Genomic DNA, 19,539 nt, shown 5'->3' with positions numbered 1-19,539 from the left:
GTCTCTAAGAGTGCAGTTTTTTAAATTATTTTTAAATGTTTTTTTTTTTTTTTTAATAAAAGCTCACATCCAGCTTTTGAATGATGTGCTAGGTCTCAATCAGATTTGTTAGCTTTCCATTCAGCATTTGAGGTAATGGCATCTTAGTAGGTCTTGGGAAAAATATTTGTTCATTGATTTTTCAGGGAAACATTTGATGTCCTTAGTTTTGAAATGCTTGAAATAAACAATTTGTTTTTTTTTTAAGTTTAAAGAATGAGTTGCAGATTTTCTTGTCGAAGTGTGCAAGAGGGGCTGTTCGAAGTCCTTATATGGATATGGATATGGATTTTTTTTCCTCTCCCTCCCCTCAGGAGTCATCAGTCATCATGTTTTTGTGTCATGAACGTAGTTTGTGGTAAAGTTTGTGGAACGTGTTCTGCTCCTGAGCGTGAAAATGAAATGTCGAAAAGCGGGGGAAGGATATTATACTTAACAATGCAAGAATTTAAAACATTCATTAATTTGCATATTTTGTCATGGTTTCAGTGCAGTTTACAGTAGAAACATTAGCGTTTTAATGCCAGAGCAAATGTGCATCAACATGGAATCCATGGGAAAGGGCACTTCATAAAAACACTGCACCCAAAACACATGTGAAGCATTATCATTCTAAACAAGAGCATGGCAATGTGTTTTAGCTGGAGATGCTTAACATGGCTTTTTTTGGTTTTAATGCATACGGTTTTAATTTCTGGTTTTAATGCATACGGCCTATGAAATTCACACACTTTGCTATATGGTACAGCTAAATTATATATCCTATAATTGTATATTGTAGCTAAATTAGCACAGTTGCCGCTATATCATATTGACTATTTTGCACCTTGCAGTAGGGGGCTTAATGTACATAAATGCAGAAATACAACAGATGTGTTGAAGAGGAGATTCCATTGTGCAGTGAGGTGAAGAATATAGTGATAACTGGAACATGCTTTGCTTAGCTAGAGTCTTAACAGCGCTGCCATGGTTACGTTCGGCCTCCTGAACTCAGTAAGTCCTGGCAGTGACGTTTTTGGGTGGTGCGTTGCATCACAGCACTGGATACCAGTTCCCTAGCAAAATATTCTATGTAGTTGTTCTTTCAGCAGAACAACCCGATACTTTAAAAAGTGCATGTGCTTACACAAGCAAATTCACCAGAAAAACATTTCTCCAGAATATGCTGCAGCTAAGGTAAATCAGCCTTCACAGAAGGAGAAATAAAAAAGTCTACTGTTTAGATAGGCTACCTGACATTGTGGTACAGTGTCTGCCATGATGATCAAATTCCTGTGATCAGTGCTCAGTTGTAACAAATCTGATGTATCTACTGAACTGATGTATTCCATCTCGTGGAGAAAAGCATGCATACTTAATACAGGAACTTAACTGCAAAAAACGTGGGTGTGCATGTGTCCCCACTGAAACTTAACCATATGTATGCACCACATTAAGATTTAGTATGGAGAATTTTTTGAAAAAATAAATTAAGCATTAAAGCTTATATGACAGCATTCTACACAACAATATCCAACAAATCAGCATAAGAAAGAGCACGATACTATGTAGCTCAGTAAAAGGAAAGTACTCTGAACATAACCTGTTACATGAACAGAACACAAAAATGTTTTGTGTATAATTTTCCTTTTCTTTTAGAAAGTTGATTTTAGAATTTTAAGAATGGCTTCCGTACCCAGCTAGAAAAAGTAACGCTCTCAGTCAAGAAGCGTTGCCATAGTGACACGGCAGGGGTGCCATTGGCATAACGGTTCAGTCGTGTTCTGTATGAGGGGCCCTCCTTGGTCCTACGCTTGGTTGGTTGAAGTTGAATGCCTCTCCCAGAACCTCCTCAGCCTGTTTGCCGCAGCGACCACATGAAAATGCTTCTGTGGAAAGACATTTGGATCCTGATTCGTTTTTGATTCATTTCGGGAAACTGAACTCTCACAGTAATTCTCAGTCTATTGCACACACTGTAGCCTACTACAAGCAAGATTCTTTGAGCATGTGCACATACACATGCCGTGATGCAATGTTACATTTACACTGAATCACTTTGCAAACACTCTTATCTAGAGTACTTGAGGTTACTTGAGGTTATTAGTGTCAAAACCAATCGTAAGTGTCATTATGCAAATATGCGTCTCGAATATATCACGACGCCTCATTAACGGAACTGCAGGCATTTCTTGTCCAGCTGTTTTGGGATCAGTTTGCACACTGCTAATTGCAACTCCAGACCACTGTGTTCACAAGCTGTCTGTTGACCCAGGATCAGCAGGTGGTAACAAGATGTGCTTACTCGAGTGACTTCTCACCTTCCACTGCCTGTGAGCGGCCAGGTAGCGCTGGAGGCGGAGTTGAGACTTGAGCTGGACCCGCTGCATTTTGGCCTTCTCTTCCAGGTGATTCAGCCAGCTATGCTTCAGGCAGCCTGATGCACTCAGGCGGCTGCTGTTTTTGGGAGGGGGGGGGGGGGGGGGGGTGCAAGATTTGAGCCTGAGAAATGTGGAACACGTGGTGCTCATAAATATATCTTCACCACAATTCTCAGACTTCGACCCTTTTCTGTCTCCTTAATGTCAGATCAGGCTAAAATGTAATACAACACAAACGGTGGTTTTTATATCACAAATGCAACATGTGACCAAAACCACAACTTTTAGAATCCCTTTAGCAAACAGAGCAAGATACAGATGACACCTGGTACAACAAACACCCATGTTCAAATTAAAGGTGTGCAGGATTAACCTTAACCTTTAGTTTAATAAAATCTGTGATTTCTCAAGTTTTAAATGTCAATTTTCAAATTTCTCCAGTCAATCTGTCATCTGGGATCTGCCTGTGCTTATTGTAAAGCCACTGGCATGCAGCTCAGCTAGATGACTGCACAGTAAATAGAAAGAGCCTCTCCTCCAATATTTGCCCCATGTGTTCTGAGTATCTGCTGTACACATGGGGCAAACACACTTGGCGTCTTTGTCCCCATGATAGCCGGAAGCCAACAAAACCATGAATGCACCCCAACATCAGGGAAAGCTCATGCTATGCCATTAGATGTCAGTATAAAAAAAATTTGAAATTGTGAAGCAGAAGCTGTGAGATTTTAATCAGAGGCGTGTGATCGTGAGATTGGACCTCAATGCATGAATTTATTGCCTGAATCATGAGACTCCAGATAAATCCAGTACAGTATGATCCAGTACTAGTCCCAAGAGGCAAGGGTAAGCCATGAACTGTCTTTTAAATATTCTTCTTTTCTCAACGACAGAAAAAGCTAATATAAGTCTTGAAACCAATATCAGTGCAACATTAAGAGCTGGATCTGTATCACCCATACTGCTCTCCCTATCACAGTTGACTACCTAGGCCTAGTGCCTTGTAAACATCAAGGGAAAGCTAAGTGCTAACGACCTGTGGTGTCAGTGATTTGGAGAAGTGCTTCAGAAAGAATACGGGGTATTGCTGCGACGCTCTGTTGATGTAAAGAGGTGTAACATTCCACAACCTAGCGGGAGAAAACTGGTGTTGGTGGGTGCAAAGAAAAAGAAGAGAGGAGAGGAGGAATACCATTTCTCAGGGATCAGCAGCCTGGAGACAAAGTCTTTGGCCTCCTCAGAGACATTCTCAAAGGCGTCTGCATCAAAGTCCCAGTTGGAGTGCAGGATGTTATTCATCGTTTCAGTGTCATTGTCCCCAAGGAAAGGGGACAAACCGCTAAGACTGAGATAGAAGTCAAATTTAAATAAAACTGGCAGAATATCACCCGAAACCCATCTTCACCCTCAGAATTCACATAAAGCTTTGAGCTAGCATTATTTCTGAACTAAAAAAAAACAAAATGGAAAGAAACACTGTAGTTAAAGCAAATGCAAATCTGTTGCAAACAGAACATAGAAAAATAAATAATTGCTTTAATCAGCATTGTTGTGGGCTAGCGCCAACTACTCAGGTCAACTGACTCTTGGTATGGAATGAGATGTGTCTCGTTGTGGGTGAGTTTTAAATCTCCTGCAACAGCTGTCAGGTTAAGTTTAATTGAATCACAGCGGCTCGGAGAAAGGCCGCGGCTGACGCCATGACAGCTGCCCGCATGTTATTATCGTCCCCGTTCCCCTTTTTATTTCCACTTCCCTCCCTAAGGTTGGCACAACTCGTGCTCATGTTGACAAACACCAATTACAGACTCCAAAGGCAATCAAAAGGCTTGACTCAAAACTAGACACGGAAAGCTCTCCTGTACCTGCACTAAGGAAGCAACAGAACACGCTAGATTAATCAGAAACACCTGTGACGTCAATTGTCCAAAACATTATGACTCCCTGAAATGGGGGGATTATTTATTAAAAAAACTTTTTTAATGCTGTGATTTCTACATGGAGAAACCAAAATATATAAATAAAAACTGAGAATGTGCACTTTAACCAACTTTTTGATTACAAATCTAAAATTGTGGAGTACAGAACCAAATCAAAAAAGCAATTGTATTCTAGAGAGTGCTGTCCGTTTTTCTCTACCATTTATAATTTGTGGGATTCAGCACCAAGTTATTATTCAATAAAGTTGAGTTCAGTACTTTCCTTACATTCTGTTATATTATTTAAAGTGACTGGAGGAGGCTGAATATAGTTCAAATGTGTAGCCATAGCTTTTCAAAAACTGCACCCATTTCTTCTGAAATGCATCATTCCTAGGAAACTGAAAAAAAGACTCATCCTCTATGTTTGTGAATCCAGGGAGGGCACGTACACAGGGTAAATTGAAAAGAGTTACCTTTACAATCACTTTAAACAATTATACAGATAGTGCTTACACACGTTTGTATATATACATTATATTATGTGCATTCCAGGCAGATGATACTCACAGCATGTATGTAATAACTCCTACACTCCACATGTCTGTCGGGAATGAAACAAACTCATAGTTGACCACTTCAGGGGCCAGAAATTCAGGGGTCCCAAAGTTCACTTTCAGCTTCTCTCGTGGCCGGTACCTCACAAAAAAGGCAGCACACTGATCTTTGTCCAGCTCAACCTATCAAGCATGCTATTAAATATTGTGCTCTTCAATTTAATTTTAACAATCTGTCACAAGAGAGCTTCACGGAGTAAACAATGAAACAGGTCCTTTACAGCAACAACTTTTGCCACAGTTGCAGCAGATAAGAAATCACCTAGAGAGAGGCAGAGATCGAAGAAGACTTACTTTCGGGCCAATCCAAAGTCAATTATCTTGATCTGGTTGCCAGTAGTGCTCACACACAAAATATTTTCTGGCTGGGAAAACAATAAATGGATAAATATAAGCAATGTTGTCTCCTCAAAAATCGATTGATATATGATTTTACACAAATACAATTGCTATAAATATTTTTTCAACAAGTGGTATTGTTTCCCCAAAAAGGTATGTTATATTTATTCATACCCTTGTTATCAATACTTTGTGCACCCTCCTTTCATGTCCTTTTCAACACAAGTGACCTTTTAATACGAAATCCACTCGAACTCCGAACAGGTGTTTTGGTCAGATTAGACCAAAATTGAGCTTTTTGGCCATGTACAACAATGGTAGGTTTTGTGAGTACATCACTCCTAATGCAAAATATGGTGGTGGATCTTTGATGTTATGGGGTTGTTTTGCATCTACCAGTCCTGGGGTTCGTGTTTAGGTCAACAGAGCCATGAACTACAGAAAGTTCCAAGTCATTTAACCGAAAACCTGGCATGCCCCTGCCAGGAAGCTCAAACTTGGCTGCAAACTGATCTGCCAGCATCTTCAAGCATAGCTCAGAATCTATCAAGAAATAGCTAACTGACTACAAAGTTCAGTCTCCAGACAAGAACCTTACTTAAGATGTGTGGTTTGAATTAAAGAGGGCAGTCCACATGTTAGTCTATACTATAGACTCTATAGTATCTGGAAAGATTCCATAAGAAGGAATTATTAAAGATGCCACTTGATATTTCCTCTCATCTCATAAATCAGTATAAAAGATGACAGTAGCAGTATAAAAAGCAGTATGTGTTATCCTTGCAAAGTGATGCTACGGGCACAAAGTATTGGAGTTGTGGTTGTAAATACAAAAGAATAAAATTCCCACATTTATTTGAACGCACAATATAGCTTACTAATTGTGCTGTTTATTTGAAACAGCATTTGTTGCTCATCGTTATCAAGTTGGTGTGTGCAATTTTGGAGGTCAGTGCATATGCCAATGAGGACCAATGATGGCAGGGGTACAATGGAGACCATTTCCTACAAAGACTAAAATTAAATCAAAACAGTGATCGATGGAACATCACAAAGCTAATGGTATATACTGAGTTAAAGCCATGGGCCATTTCCTCTAGTAAATATGAAATGAACTGGATGTATGGACATGGATTAAATGATTCAATTGTTTTATTTATTTTTTCTTTAACTTTGACTAACAAATAAATGCAATTGTTTTGTTTTTTGATTTGTTTTTTCTTCAAAAACACATGCTTGCAAGTTAATTTTGGAGATTGCAGAACGTGGCAAACTGTATTTGGAAAGAAACATTTGCATTTAACTGGGAATCAAAGTTTCTCCTCCACTTTCAGGTGCAGCCAGAGAATGTATTGCCAATGCAGACATAATTCTTTCTGTACCTTGAGGTCTAGGTGGAGAATGTACTGCTGGTGGAGGTAATGCACACCCTCACAGATCTGTCGCATGAATACAATGGTGTCCAGTTCTGTCAGCTGGTAATTATCATCGACAATTCGGTCAAACAGCTCGCCCCCCTCCACACTGCAAAGTAGGACACGGGGATCAGCATTCAGATTCACTCAAATTCACACTGTTCAACACCTACCACACTACAATGAGTCACAAGCAGAAAAGTGAAATGTCACAAAGTGAAAGATCCAAAGAAACAGCGATGCTAAGAATGCTAAGTGAGCTGCAGGAAAAGATAATTTGACAGCACTTTGCTAGATTTACAACAGTTTCCAGGTGTTAATTAGCTTCGTCTAAGAGGCATCCCTTTGTAATGCATCACTGAGGAAATTGGGCTTGACAAGCAGGGGTTTGTACAGTGCATGTTATCAATACCTGATGCTGAAGTAGACCATTTTCTTGAAGGATTTTTCTTTTCAAGCTCTACTTCACCATAATTATCCCACTCAAGCAAATCCCACCAGTTTCCAAAATGAGCATGAGAACAACGGATGCTGGGACAAGCACAGCTAGACACACGCATTGTAGGAAAGAGACCAGTGTTATAAGATTTGGGGAATTTTCTCCCAAATGTAGAGGTTTGTGAAATATTCATGGGGTTAGTTTCAGTGTAAATGTGTATGGGAGTAAATGGTAAATAGAAGATGTCTTAAGAAAAGTCTTGAAAATTTTCATGAGAATTCAGTTGCAGATTTGAGGATGAAAATCACAGGCATCTGGCAATACTGGGAAGGACACAGTCTCAAACAACATTCGGATAGTCTATAGATTTTCCACAGCTGTACCACAGCAAATATAGCCTAGGAAAAGTACATCAAAGATGTTGCTTTTGACATTTTATTAATTCCAACACCAAAACTAAACTTTCTTCAAATTTGCCATATATTTGCCATGGTGGTAACCAGCAAGAAGGGATATTCATCTTGTGACATATTTATCAGAGTAACCAGTGACTGTGTTGTACATGCAGGCTATTTTATTTAATAAAGATCAATCTCTTGCTCTGCTTTTTAAACCATTTCTTAGCAAAGAAAAAATTCAATCCAATTTTTCCACCTTAGTGAGTTAGCTCCTCAACAAAGTATTTGATGAATAAAAAATTGTCTTGCTTGTTTGGTGACATATTTGTAAAACTTACCTTAACTTAGATTAATTGATGACCGTGTTGTACATTCAAGCTATAAAAAAGATTGCTCGTTTTTTCTTATTTTTTATTTCTTATTTAGCTAAGATATCAACCAAAATCTAAATGTAAATCTTAGTGAGCTAGCTACCTTGCTGGTTTGTGAATAAATAATTATCTTGCTAACTCACTAATTTAGTTTGTTCACTGACATTAATTTAACCCACCTTGAACCTGATATGAACATTTTACGATAGTATAACAAATCATACAGATCGATGATAGGGTTAAAAATGCATTTAACCAAGTAGCCAACCACCAATATGTCCACAATGTACCTATCAGTAGATTGCTAACCTCACCTGTTCTTAAACTTACAGTACTGTGTGCCTAACCAGGTTGACACTCTGATTCAAGATTAGTCAAACTAATTATAGATTAGGCATATTATTTTCCAGTGAGGGTGTTTTCCGAGTGTAAATAACAAAACTTTGGACTTACTACTCCATAACAAGTGTCAGGTTGGTGCGTGACTCAAAGGCGTCATAGAGCTGAATCAGGTTGACGTGGTCTAATTGGTTCATGACGCAGATCTCATTCTTGACTTCATCCTGCATTAAAAAGAAGAGGCAGAGAACAATGTGAAAAGAACAAAAAATAATAATAAAATCAAAAGCCGGTTACCCAAAACATGGCATTACTCTTTGTGGCCCTATCCCTCCTGCCCCCTAGTGGTAAGGGTGTTGGCGCCCACAGAATGGTAATAAAGCAAATAGCCACAATTTATTTAAAAATGGGCCACAAACACACCACAAATTTGAGGTCAGCTCTTTCAACAGACTCCTTTCTGCCCAACAGTGCCACTCCTGTCTTTGTCATGCTCAGGTCAATAAGTGACAGTAAAATAAAAGAAAAATTAAAAAATTATTCGTTTTTTTTTCAGTGGTGGGAAAAAGGTTGTGGGTGAATTTTATACTTAGTCTTGATGACACACTTGTGCCCTTAAAATAATGCCGTAAGCTCTCTGCTGCGTGTTGCCACAAAGTTGCAAGGTTTTATTTAAGAGTAGTACGCCCAGGTGAAAATTGCCTTTATAAATGCTTCAGGAGAAAGGGTTAAGGACTTTAATTGAAACAGAGAATGACAGTGTCAGGGATGAGATGAAATTCATTCCTCAACAAGGCTGAAGTGAAATGAACACTGATCTCTGTAAGAGCACAGATCTATAGTTATCGTTTGAGAGAAAGTGACTAAAAGGTGAAAGTGGTTAAAAGTTGCTTGTGGCAAGTAATTTTCAAGCTGGGTATTTACTTGAGATTATGAATTGAGTTTAGCCCTTCCATTTATTACACTGTAGTTTCACTTTAGTTCTCAGAATTCAAAGACAGTTTGAAAAAGAAATACTGTGTTAGACAAGGCCAGAGTCTTTCCAGATTCAGAGTGACCTGTGGAGAAAGGCGGTGATACTAAGATGAAAGGAGAGAGACGTATAAGCATTCCTTTAAACTGGTTATGCCACATACCCAGGTTAAAAAAGACCCATTCTCTGGGCAGCTGGTTGGCTCATCCTAATAAGGCACTGTTCCAGTGCATAAATGGGCCCCATTGTCTGGTTTCAAATCCGGACCATTCCAGCACTGACTCCAGCACCATCACCCAGGGATGGGAGGTATGAATTTGGCCAGGTTATAGCATCTCATTACACACCAGCATTCCTTGCAGGTTGATCAGATCAGATTGCAGATCTGCCTGGTGAGCTACATATGAAGAGATTTCCGACTCAAGTGTGTGTGAACCCCACTTGTGAACTCTGGTGTGGTAAGAAATGGTGGCTGACATCACATGCTTCAGAAGAAAGCTCATGCTTGTCTGTGCTCTCCTTAATTAATAATGTAGGCTCCAGCATTATACGCTTGGGGTGGGGAGCTTACAACCTCAATCTTCAGGACAACAGGGTATTTTGAGTTCAGGTAGACAGTGAATTCTTTATAGCAGCCGGTGTACCTGTTACCTTGAGCATGGGCCATCCTCTAAATTATACCACCATGTATAATGAATGCATGTTGCTAGAAGCTTTATTTAATGGGAAACATGCCCCTCCGCCCTCAGGGCTGTGTGAGTGGGACCAATAGGGTAGGGAGGATTCGAGGGAAATGCGGATATGGTACTCATAAATAACGGTCACAGAAAGGCAAAGAGGGCCTCCAGCACAGGTTCTCACAGCTGCACTTACCCTGTCCTTCATCCCTTTCACTTTAATGATCTTTGCTGCCAGAGTCAGCCCTGACGTTCGCTCTGTACACTTGTGGACCTGGCCAAAGCGTCCACTGAGGAAACACACACACACGCACATAAACACGCGCACACACACACACACACGCGTTCACACGCACGCATGCATTACACACACACATACACGCGCACGCAAATACATTTATTTGCTGTTCAATGCTTTCATGTGCCCTACTGACACAAAAGTCACTGTTGTTGTTGGTCTACATGCAATAAGACCGTAATAGTTATTTTTTAAATTGTAAATATGAATTTATAGTTGTTTTGTGTGCGTATGGATAAATTGGAAACCATGCAGAATATATTGAATCTGTCTGTCAGCAGTGTACCAGGTGCACTCAGTCACTCAAAGACTTTTCTTGTTTGACTTTCCGTCTATGTTTACTTTCCTTCATTTCCATGCATTAGAAAGACAAATTGCTTTTAAGAGGGTCACAATTAATCAGTTGCTGTATTATTCAGTTGGCTGTGCTAATTTGAGTGCCTATGGGGACACCACCAGGGTTTGATTGCAATGCGACTTTAAATCCCTGTGGGTCATGTGATGCGATATGTTTTGTTTTGGGCCTTTGTTTCTGTGTTCTAATTTATGTACTTTTCTGTTGACATGTGTTTCTGTTTTCTAATGACATTATTGTAAACTGCAAATGGCTTGATTGGTCAATCAAATATCCATTCACTTTTGATTCACTGGAGGTGAAGTGCAATATTATGTCAGAGGGAATACAATTTGAATAAATGAAAGGGAGAGGCCTTGTTCAATCACTTCTGCTTTTTTTCCTTGTTCAATCAAGTTTTCTAGCTTGCTAGACAGCTAATTAAAACTTCTAACAAGGAAGTTATACCATGCCATTTTCTGAACCTGGGTAATGTTCACTTCTCATCTTCTCCTGACTCAGTGTAGGATTACCCAGGTGTCTTAGCTAATTATTCCATCTCAGAAGCAAAGTGTTCCTGCCCACACAGCTGTATTTCACTTATACATTTCACTTAAATTTTCACATGCCCACACAACTTCTACCCAACAAACCATAACAATTTTACAGCCCATATGGTGCAGTCAGTGCCGGTTAAGTGACAACAAGCAGGCACATTAACACATTGATATAATTTGTTTATTTTTTTTGTCAGCGCTGATTGGCGAAGGAAGACAAAGCGTATTATGTAAATAGTCTTGTTGATGAAATCATAAACATGATCTTCAAAGCCCAATGCCTAATTTCCCAGCAGTGGGGGGGGGGGGGGGGGGGGGCGGCTACAAGATCTTTTTTTTTTTCAAATGATCTTCAAATTTTAAACACTCAACTAAATTAAAAGTGTTTAATATCACAGTATGTATTATCTCTGGTTGATTATGTTTTTTGTTTTTCTTTTTTAGCCTATTGCATTTGGTTTGGAAGGCCGTGTTCTCAACCCACCATATTCAAATAGTGGCTGATATTATGCATGCAAAATCTCATCGAGTACCGCACACTCTGACCTCATCTCCATTCCACCAGCGTGAGAAGTCAAAATAGCCTCCATAAACATGGATCGCTTGACCCAGTCAAGCGCTCTCTGTATTAATGGTGTTCAGCTTACTGGCGGTTAACGTAGCTGGCGGCACTAAGTGTTTCTGTTGCGGATGTCATTAGAGCGCTTGGCCTTACTCACCCTCCCAGCACTTCGTGGGGCTTGATGGTGTAATAAGTGCTCATGGGTACCTGCTTCGCGCTAACGATTCGGTGCTCAAAGGGAGCAGGCAAAGGGGGACAGTCGTCTGGGGAAAGAAGATAACCAAGAAAACTAAAATTGGATTTGTAGCTTGTCAACTCCTGACTGAAAGAATAAGAAAGGGCAGTGCTGTAGGTCCCTAGAACCCATCAGCTTTTACCAGAGCACCCCCCAGTGTGAGCATAGTCTTGAATGGTTTGATTGCCACGGTAACTACCCTAGCTGATAAAAACAACAATAATCTTGGATGGATTTTCATGTCTGTTTCTTTTTTTAATTAACTAATTCATTATTAATTATTTATCACTGCAAACAGCAAGAGAATCATGGAGTGTACTAAAAACTTACCAATGACCTGTAGCATTCCCTCTGAATTTGTCCCCAGGACCCCAGGGGCTGAAGCATTTCCGCTGGCTGAGGTGCCCCTTGCAGTGTCTGTTTGTCTCTCAAAACCTCTGTTTGCCTCACAGGTTCCCCCAAGCCTTCCCAATTTGGAGTGGATCATCTCCGGGGGCCTAGACAGAACCGGCTTGCTCGGAGAGAGACCCCAAACATGTTGGGCCTTGTGTTTTGAGTCAGGTTTCACGGCCCTGTTCTCATTCTGCTCTGTTGCTGTGACAACATCCTCATTAGAGGAGGTCACTTCATTCTTGGAGCAGAGTGAAGCCTTTGCAGGGGATGTTTGTTGTTCTCCCTCCTTCTGCCACTCTGTACATGTGCCTGGCTGAGTTTCCTTGGTGACAGGCTTTTGGACGAATGGTGCAATCTTAATCCTGTCAGAAACACTAAAGAGGTGGAATTCTTATTACAATATGGATTACTATCAAATAATTGTATTATGCGGTAATAAAATGTATTCAGATTATGCGGTAATAAAATGTATTCAAGTCAGGAATGTACTGTAATTCAACACAAACTGCATGAACCACAAAGCACAGCCACAACTAAAGAATGTGAGGCACTTATGCGTGTTCCAGAGAACTCCAAATTGATAATGGAATTCATTAGCCTCCAGTATTGTTTATGAGAACCAATCAACCATTTTCATTTCAGTTTCATTTCCAGTAAACAGAAATGAAATACCCTATGTAGGGCACTGCTGGGTGGCCCATCCTATCAAGGCACCTCATTTATTTAAAATATTACACTGTAGCCGAGGTCATAAAGATCTGGCTACCAAGATGGCTACCTATAGCTGGATTTGATCACATATGATGGAAAATTGCCTTTGTTGCTTCTACTCCTTTTTCCTAATACTAATAATGAAACACTTATCAGTGGCTGGATTTGTAATTGTTATGTAATGTATATGCAATTATAATATGTAAATCTGCATTGCTAAAAGATAATCATGGCTGGTGATTCAAAACTACACCATTACAGATTTGTAAAATTGCTCAAAACAAGTCATGTCATGTTGATAGCTTTTAAAATTGTTAGAGATGATATATTGCTTGTGCAAAAAAACATAATGCAGTACTATGTCAAACTTGTGCAATTTGCCCTCCACCATCACAGCCATGTCCGTACCTTTCTGCCCCAGCCACAGCTTCCTGTGGCTGCACATCAGTCATCACCAGGTCAGTGCCCTCCGCCCTCGCGGCTGCCAAGCCCCTGTCATCGCCTCCCTCCCGAAATGGCACCGACGACACCTCACCTGGAGCCTCGGCACCCAGCCCGCCGTCTCTCTCGAAAGTTTGGGTTCGAGTGGACTCCCTGCTCCAGAGAGTGACCCCTCTGGGCCTCCGGGGGGCGCTATTTCCCCGGTCTCCATGGCAGGGGAGCTTCCGGCCCACCTGAGTGGAGCCGGGGCCCGGCCTACTGGGACATGAGGATTTTTTGCCACATACCGCACTCTTCACTGTCTCCCTGGAGACAGCCACAGCGCCACTTCCATCTGCGGATGGGTAGCAGGGGTTAGTGAATAATCTTATGTAATACCACAGGGAAAACACACGTGGGCATGTATTCTGTACCCTTTTCCATTACTGCTTATGTCAGTTCCTTCTGCAAAGAGCACTCTGAACAAACATGCAGCCTGACTTATCAAGCATGCATATGTACAGATACACGTGTTATCACGTGTATATGATCAGTTTCATCCTTTGTGCTTTATGACATATTTTATGCATACAGTACTGTGAAAAAAAGTATTTTTTCCTCTTCCTGATTTCCTCTATTAATGCATATTTGTCACACTGAATGATTTTATATCTTAGACAAAGGGACCATGAGTAAACAGAAAACATGTTTTAAAAATATCATTATTAAATTTATTTAGTGACATACACCCATGTGAATGGGTGGGGGGCGATGGCCACTATCAGACTAGGCTAACTCTGGCACAGCGCTGGGCTAATTGAGTCACACTGGTAGAGGAACAGAAAATGTATATGGCAACTATAGAAACTACTGGCCGATATCTAGGAGGATGCAGACAGGGAAATGTGGATTTCAGTCTGCTGTCAACCCACATTCAAAATACTTTATACTTTACCCCCCCCCCTGCCGCCCAAATAACTCCCAGAGCTTACCTTTAGCAGCTCCTGACTGACTGCCTTCAGCTTGGACTTGGTTGCCTCGATGCCGGACGGTCAATTTAGGCTTCACAGTTTTATCCTCTGAGCTGTCATTTATCTGCCGAAACAGGACCAAAACAGCAGTAGGAATGGACGAATTCAGCGGTACATGCATAAGCTTAATTTTGGTCATTCCCAGTCAGAAGAACAGCACCGTCAGTGCCTTTGGAGCAGGTTCTGAAACTGTCAGTTAGGTGAAGCAGCATGTCTGGATAGCTCACTAGTTATCCAAGTTAGATAGCTTGCTAGCTAATTCAATTTAATCTGATAACAAAGTCGGGCTGGGTGGTGGTGCAGTGGGCAGCCATGTTGTCGCACAGCAAGAAGGGCTAGGTTTGAATCTCGGCCATCAAACCAAATCAATCGAAAATAAATTATATCAAATTATTTATTTTCTTTGGTCTTTTATTTATTATATTCATAAATTAGGAACTATACTTTTTTTTTTTCAAAAATAGCCTCAGCCCCTTTATTTGTTTTTTTTCTTCTTTGTGTTGGTTTTTAAAAAATCATAATTTATATTTTATGTTGCTTGAAATGTACTGAAATAGAATCATAATTACTACCACATGTCAAATAACATAATTAAGGTCACAATCTGATGACTGACATTGTTCTCACATAATTCAGCCCTCCCTATTGACTCCCCTGCATGCGCACGCCTATTTTAGGAAACCCGCAGTTTGGTACATCAATCTCAGCTCTACCTATAAAATTAAAAAGCAGTCTTTGCACTTTGGATCCACTGCCACAGCTCTCTCACTCTGAAAGTTAGTTCTGCCTGGGGTACGCGGCTGCCTCTTTCAGCTAAGTACAGCGGTGTGTTCTGTGGCCCAGAATCTAATCCAGATCAGGCCAGCATCTTCTGAGGCCAGGAGTCCCACAGAGAGCAACACATTGGCCTTCGTGTCACCCTGAGATGGAAGCGTTCGCCTGTAAAGTTCCCCAAACAAAATGCACAAGTGCCTCTGTGGTGGACTGGCTGCAGCAAATGGCTGACCTGTGATTTGGCATCCCACTCAAACATCGCACTTACATTCTCGGTTCTGTCACTGCTATCAAAACAGCAATTGACTGATTCATAAAAGTCACAGCGAAGGTCTTTTTCTTTTGCTTTTTTTGTGTTTAATGTATTCTTTCATGAGCACTGTTCATAAAATTGAAGTGCAAAACTAAAATAGCCACCTGCCCCTCTACGGTCCAAAGCAGGCAGAATTGTACCACTATTATACACAAATAAATGTGAAAACACAGAATGTTATACAGCTGGACTGACATATTATGCATAGGCAGCTGGATGCATTCAAATTTCAAGTCATTTCCTTGGAACACATTGAGATGGTTTTGATGCATCACACTGAAATATTTGTTTGAATGCACGTTCCTACAGAAAACATAGAGGCAGTTCTGTAAACATTTGCATAACAATCTGGATTAGTATCATGATATCATGGTGGACAAGTTAAGATCACAACATGGCCAATATTTTCTGCCCAAGTGTTGTTCATCAGTGCCGAAGAAGACACAGCAGGGATTCCAATATTGGTCATGTTGTGTGTGGTGTACAACACATAAAGTTAATTTAGCAAATGCACTCATCCAGAACAACCTAATAGTGAAAGAGAACAGACCTTTTGAAAAGTTGAATGGATAATGTCCACAGTGAGTCAGGACCTCAGTTTAATGTCACATCTGAAGGACAGCAAGTTCTACAACACTACGTCCCCATCACTCTTTTGACTATTGACTATTTGGTTCAGTGGGAATAGTGCTCTGTTCTGGGCCACACCACTTCCCAAGTCTCACATTGAAGTACCAACCAAGCCTACACATGCTTAATTTACATATACATATTTACATTTGCTCCATGAGGCTTGTGGCATACCGGCTGAAAATATGCACTACACTACAAAATCAGAGCAGCTAACATCAGAGTAACATTTAATAGCCAAAGTTCCAAATGTGCTTAGGAGTGCTTGCTTTTGGGAGTGGATTCCAGAGCTCATGATTTAGTCTCAGAACTTCATCTACCATGATACTTGATGGTATTAAATGTCACAGGGTGTCACATTTTGCTTTCTTGGGCCAGTAAAATCATTCATAAATCAATTTTATAATAACAGAAGTATCAGCAAATTATTAAGAAAAAGGCATATGAATCAGTCAGAAATGTGAAATTGATCCAGATCCAGGAACTTAAAATTAAGGTGTGTTGCAAACACTGACCTCCACTCCTCTCCTCCCTCCAGAAGTCTCTGGCTTCTCCAGGAGACCACGCCCCTCAGAATAAACTTCACCACCAGGAGTTTTAGAAGATGTTACCCAGGTAATGAAGGACAGAATCCATGGCAGAGACTAACCACCTGATGCCATCCACCTGCTCCTGCTGGAACACCCTCTCCAGCATCAGGCTCCCCAGCAGCTCCAGAAACTTGCTGCACGCAGAGAGCACGCACCTCTGAGAGTGTCCCGGATCTACCCCTTCCCCTCCCGGTGGGTTTCACACCTGCCTCGGATTGGCCACATCCCTCTCCAAAGCACCCGGGCCCTGACGCAGGACGTCCAGCCTTTTCAGCATCACCGCCCGGCTGCTGGAGATCTTCTCCGCCTTTGGCGTCCAGCAGGTTTAGTCTGGCCTCGGTGCTCAGGCTATTGAGTACAGTGTTGCTGGGCTTCCTTGCCAAAGAGCCCATCGCAGATGGCCCTGCACTGTCCAGCTTGACCGCCTCATTACATCTTGGCAATGCGGGTGGCCAGAGTAGAGGCTTGCTTGCTCATGGTCTCCAGGTAATTTCAGGGCAGACAGAGGACAACTGAAGTCTGCACAGGATGCACAGTAGGCCTCTACCAACCCACCCCCCCCCCCCCCCACCCCAAACCCCCACCCCCCACACACACCCCACACCCCATAAATTCCTTTCCCATTTCTGTATTTCCTAAACTCTCCTCTCAGACAGGCCCCAGGGGAGACAGTGTTCTCCCCTGTGGTCTGTATGTGCCAGAGGACACACCACATAAATGAACGGCTCGGCTTGAACATGTTATCTGCCCTCAGATCCGGTGGTGCAGTGATCCTTTGACGTCATTTGAACACAGCTCAGAAGATGCTGTTGACTGGAAAGCATGCCAGTAATGCAAGTTTTAAAAATTCCTTCCGCCTGCCAGTGACATTCTACAGGCCCAGTGGACTATCATCCTTGTTGCTGAGATGTGCCAGAGTATGTTTACTTGTTTGTTTTGCTTGGGTTTATTTCTTTTGTTTAAGTAAACCCTATTGCTTCTATAGAGGTCGCTGAGACCACCACATCCATCTGGCATTATAAATAATTATAAAACTCTAAAAAAACTAAGAAGTTTTTCTTTTTTCACCCTGACAATGAGCCAGGAACAACAGGTTTTCATTTTGCTCTCCTCAACATAATTCCTGTCCCCATAAGAATGGACACATTATAATATTATATGGTACTTCATATTACTGCAAGAATTAATGTTTTAACTTGAAACCTATGGTTGACAAATTTGACAATGAATGCATACCTGACAATCTGAAAAGGGAGAGGGGGAGGAGCGAGAAAATAGGGCAGTCTTATGAAACTGAAAATGGTTTGTGTTACAGATAGACAGCTCTTTTCTACAGCTCCAGATGATTTCAGTTGCACAATTTCAAATAATGCCTTTTCAACTTCAGCTGAACAGTGCCATTTTGCAGTGCAGGCACCAGAGCAGCCAGTACACTTCAAATATTAGTGATAAGAGCAGTGAACGCTAAAAGTAAAAATGTTGTAAAGGCATATTTAAACAACTGGTCTTTTAAAAAGCATACAGTTAAAATCTACAAGAGAGAATGCATTTGAACTCTTACCGGCTTCGAGAGGACAGATCTATACATGGAAAGGGTTTATTGAATATGAAAACCAAGACCTCCTGAGCCTGGCATTACTTATTTATCTATTTTGTCAGAGACCATTTACAAATACATTAATCACAGAGAGAAGAGATGCTTTGTACCAGATTTAGCTAACTGCACATTTCCATCTGCAGTCCCTGTGCACACACAAGCTCAAAGCTTTGGATTTTTTGTCTTTCTATTTCTAGAGATTAATCTGTTGTTGATGGTGTGCTCTTTAAAACGAAAAACATATGTGCCTGATAGAATTCTAGAAAAAAGAAAACTTAACTTGTCTGGCAAAATTTATATAGTATGATTGGATTAAGGGACAGAGGCTCAGCTAGCCTATGTTTGTGCACAGCTTTTGATGGAACTGGTCAACAATAAGGCACTGCTTAAATTTCAGGAGAGTATGCTTTTAGTCCAACTATGAAGATTTGACTCTGTAATTCATATTTGCCCTCATGCTGTGAAGTGCCGCTAGAGATTTATAATACATTTTATGTAACTGTTCAATATTTTCAGTATATCTCATTTATAAGTTGCATATGAAAATGAACACACACTGCTCCTGGTTCAACAGCGCTGGCAGAAGTGGCAGGGTTTTCTTACCGTAAACTTCTGGACGTAGTCAGACACGGTGAAGCCCCCGGTGCTGAGCAGAAGGGATCTGTAGAGAGACGTCCCCATCACTTATCCCACAGTGCCAGGACCTTCAGGCCCTTCATCCTGGAATGCGCGTGGGTACGGGTGGAGTGGGAGGAGCCGCTAGGCCCTGGGAGAGCGGAAACATTCCGGAAGGGACTTCAGGACCTCTGACGTGGGGGCTTGCTTATCGGCCTCTCAACTGGATGTTTGCGCCATCCCCGTCACAATATCACCGCCGCCACACCGGCCTGCCCACCCAGCTGGGTGGCCAGGCCACTTCCTGTGGAGTGATAACAGCTGTTTCAGATTAGACCAAGTATGCCAGGAAATATGAGTCGTGGTTATTAATAGGACAGAGTTTTGATGTTGTTTTAAGTCCGTGCACAAGACACACACCCCCCCAGACAGGCAGGTGCCCAATAGTCATTTTAGTGAAGCATGTGCCCCCCCCCCCCAACCCCCATGATGGCCTCTACAAGGAAGACTCGTTGAGCTGATTGAGGGTGATAAGGGTCATGGCTTGGTTGAGTCTGGGGGGGTTTGTGAATGGCCACAACTTTGACTCTTGC

At 41.4% G+C, this 19,539-nt stretch overlaps 1 protein-coding gene across 3 annotated transcripts; it reads right to left on the bottom strand.

The window, feature by feature from the left end:
* Positions 1–38: 38 nt before the first annotated feature.
* On the bottom strand, positions 39–19,119 carry LOC118227419 (myosin light chain kinase 3-like). Of its 3 annotated transcripts, XM_035417849.1 has the most exons (13): positions 18,935–19,113; positions 14,389–14,491; positions 13,385–13,751; positions 12,203–12,639; positions 11,795–11,900; positions 10,083–10,176; positions 8,351–8,460; positions 6,657–6,798; positions 5,230–5,300; positions 4,889–5,017; positions 3,592–3,744; positions 2,340–2,475; positions 39–1,907 (listed from the first exon to the last, which is right to left on the bottom strand). In XM_035417849.1, exons 1-13 carry the CDS (start codon positions 19,010–19,012, stop codon positions 1,827–1,829), a joined length of 2,007 nt encoding a protein of 668 aa, XP_035273740.1. In that variant the 5' UTR covers positions 19,013–19,113; the 3' UTR covers positions 39–1,826. The 3 variants fall into 3 exon arrangements, with proteins under 3 accessions (XP_035273740.1, XP_035273741.1, XP_035273742.1); XM_035417850.1 differs by lacking the exon at positions 4,889–5,017 and having other exon boundaries at positions 18,935–19,114; XM_035417851.1 differs by lacking the exons at positions 39–1,907; positions 2,340–2,475; positions 3,592–3,744 and adding an exon at positions 4,419–4,459 and having other exon boundaries at positions 4,870–5,017; positions 18,935–19,119.
* Between the last annotated feature and the right edge of the window lie 420 nt (positions 19,120–19,539).

This window comes from Anguilla anguilla, chromosome 5, assembly GCF_013347855.1.
Source record: "Anguilla anguilla isolate fAngAng1 chromosome 5, fAngAng1.pri, whole genome shotgun sequence".
Classification (NCBI taxonomy): domain Eukaryota; kingdom Metazoa; phylum Chordata; class Actinopteri; order Anguilliformes; family Anguillidae; genus Anguilla; species Anguilla anguilla.
This window is presented reverse-complemented; position numbering and strand designations above follow the sequence as displayed.

What these genes read in the sequence shown, in the direction of transcription:
- LOC118227419 (XM_035417849.1), bottom strand. Translation starts at nt 19,012, where the DNA reads ATGGGGACGTCTCTCTACAGATCCCTTCTGCTCAGCACCGGGGGCTTC. An exon ending in TCAGTCAGGAGCTGCTAAAG is followed by an intron (nt 13,752 to 14,388) that starts GTAAGCTCTGGG and finishes ACCCATCCGCAG; the next exon opens with ATGGAAGTGGCGCTGTGGCT. An exon ending in CTGCTGATCCCTGAGAAATG is followed by an intron (nt 2,476 to 3,591) that starts GTATTCCTCCTC and finishes TCCCAAAAACAG; the next exon opens with CAGCCGCCTGAGTGCATCAG.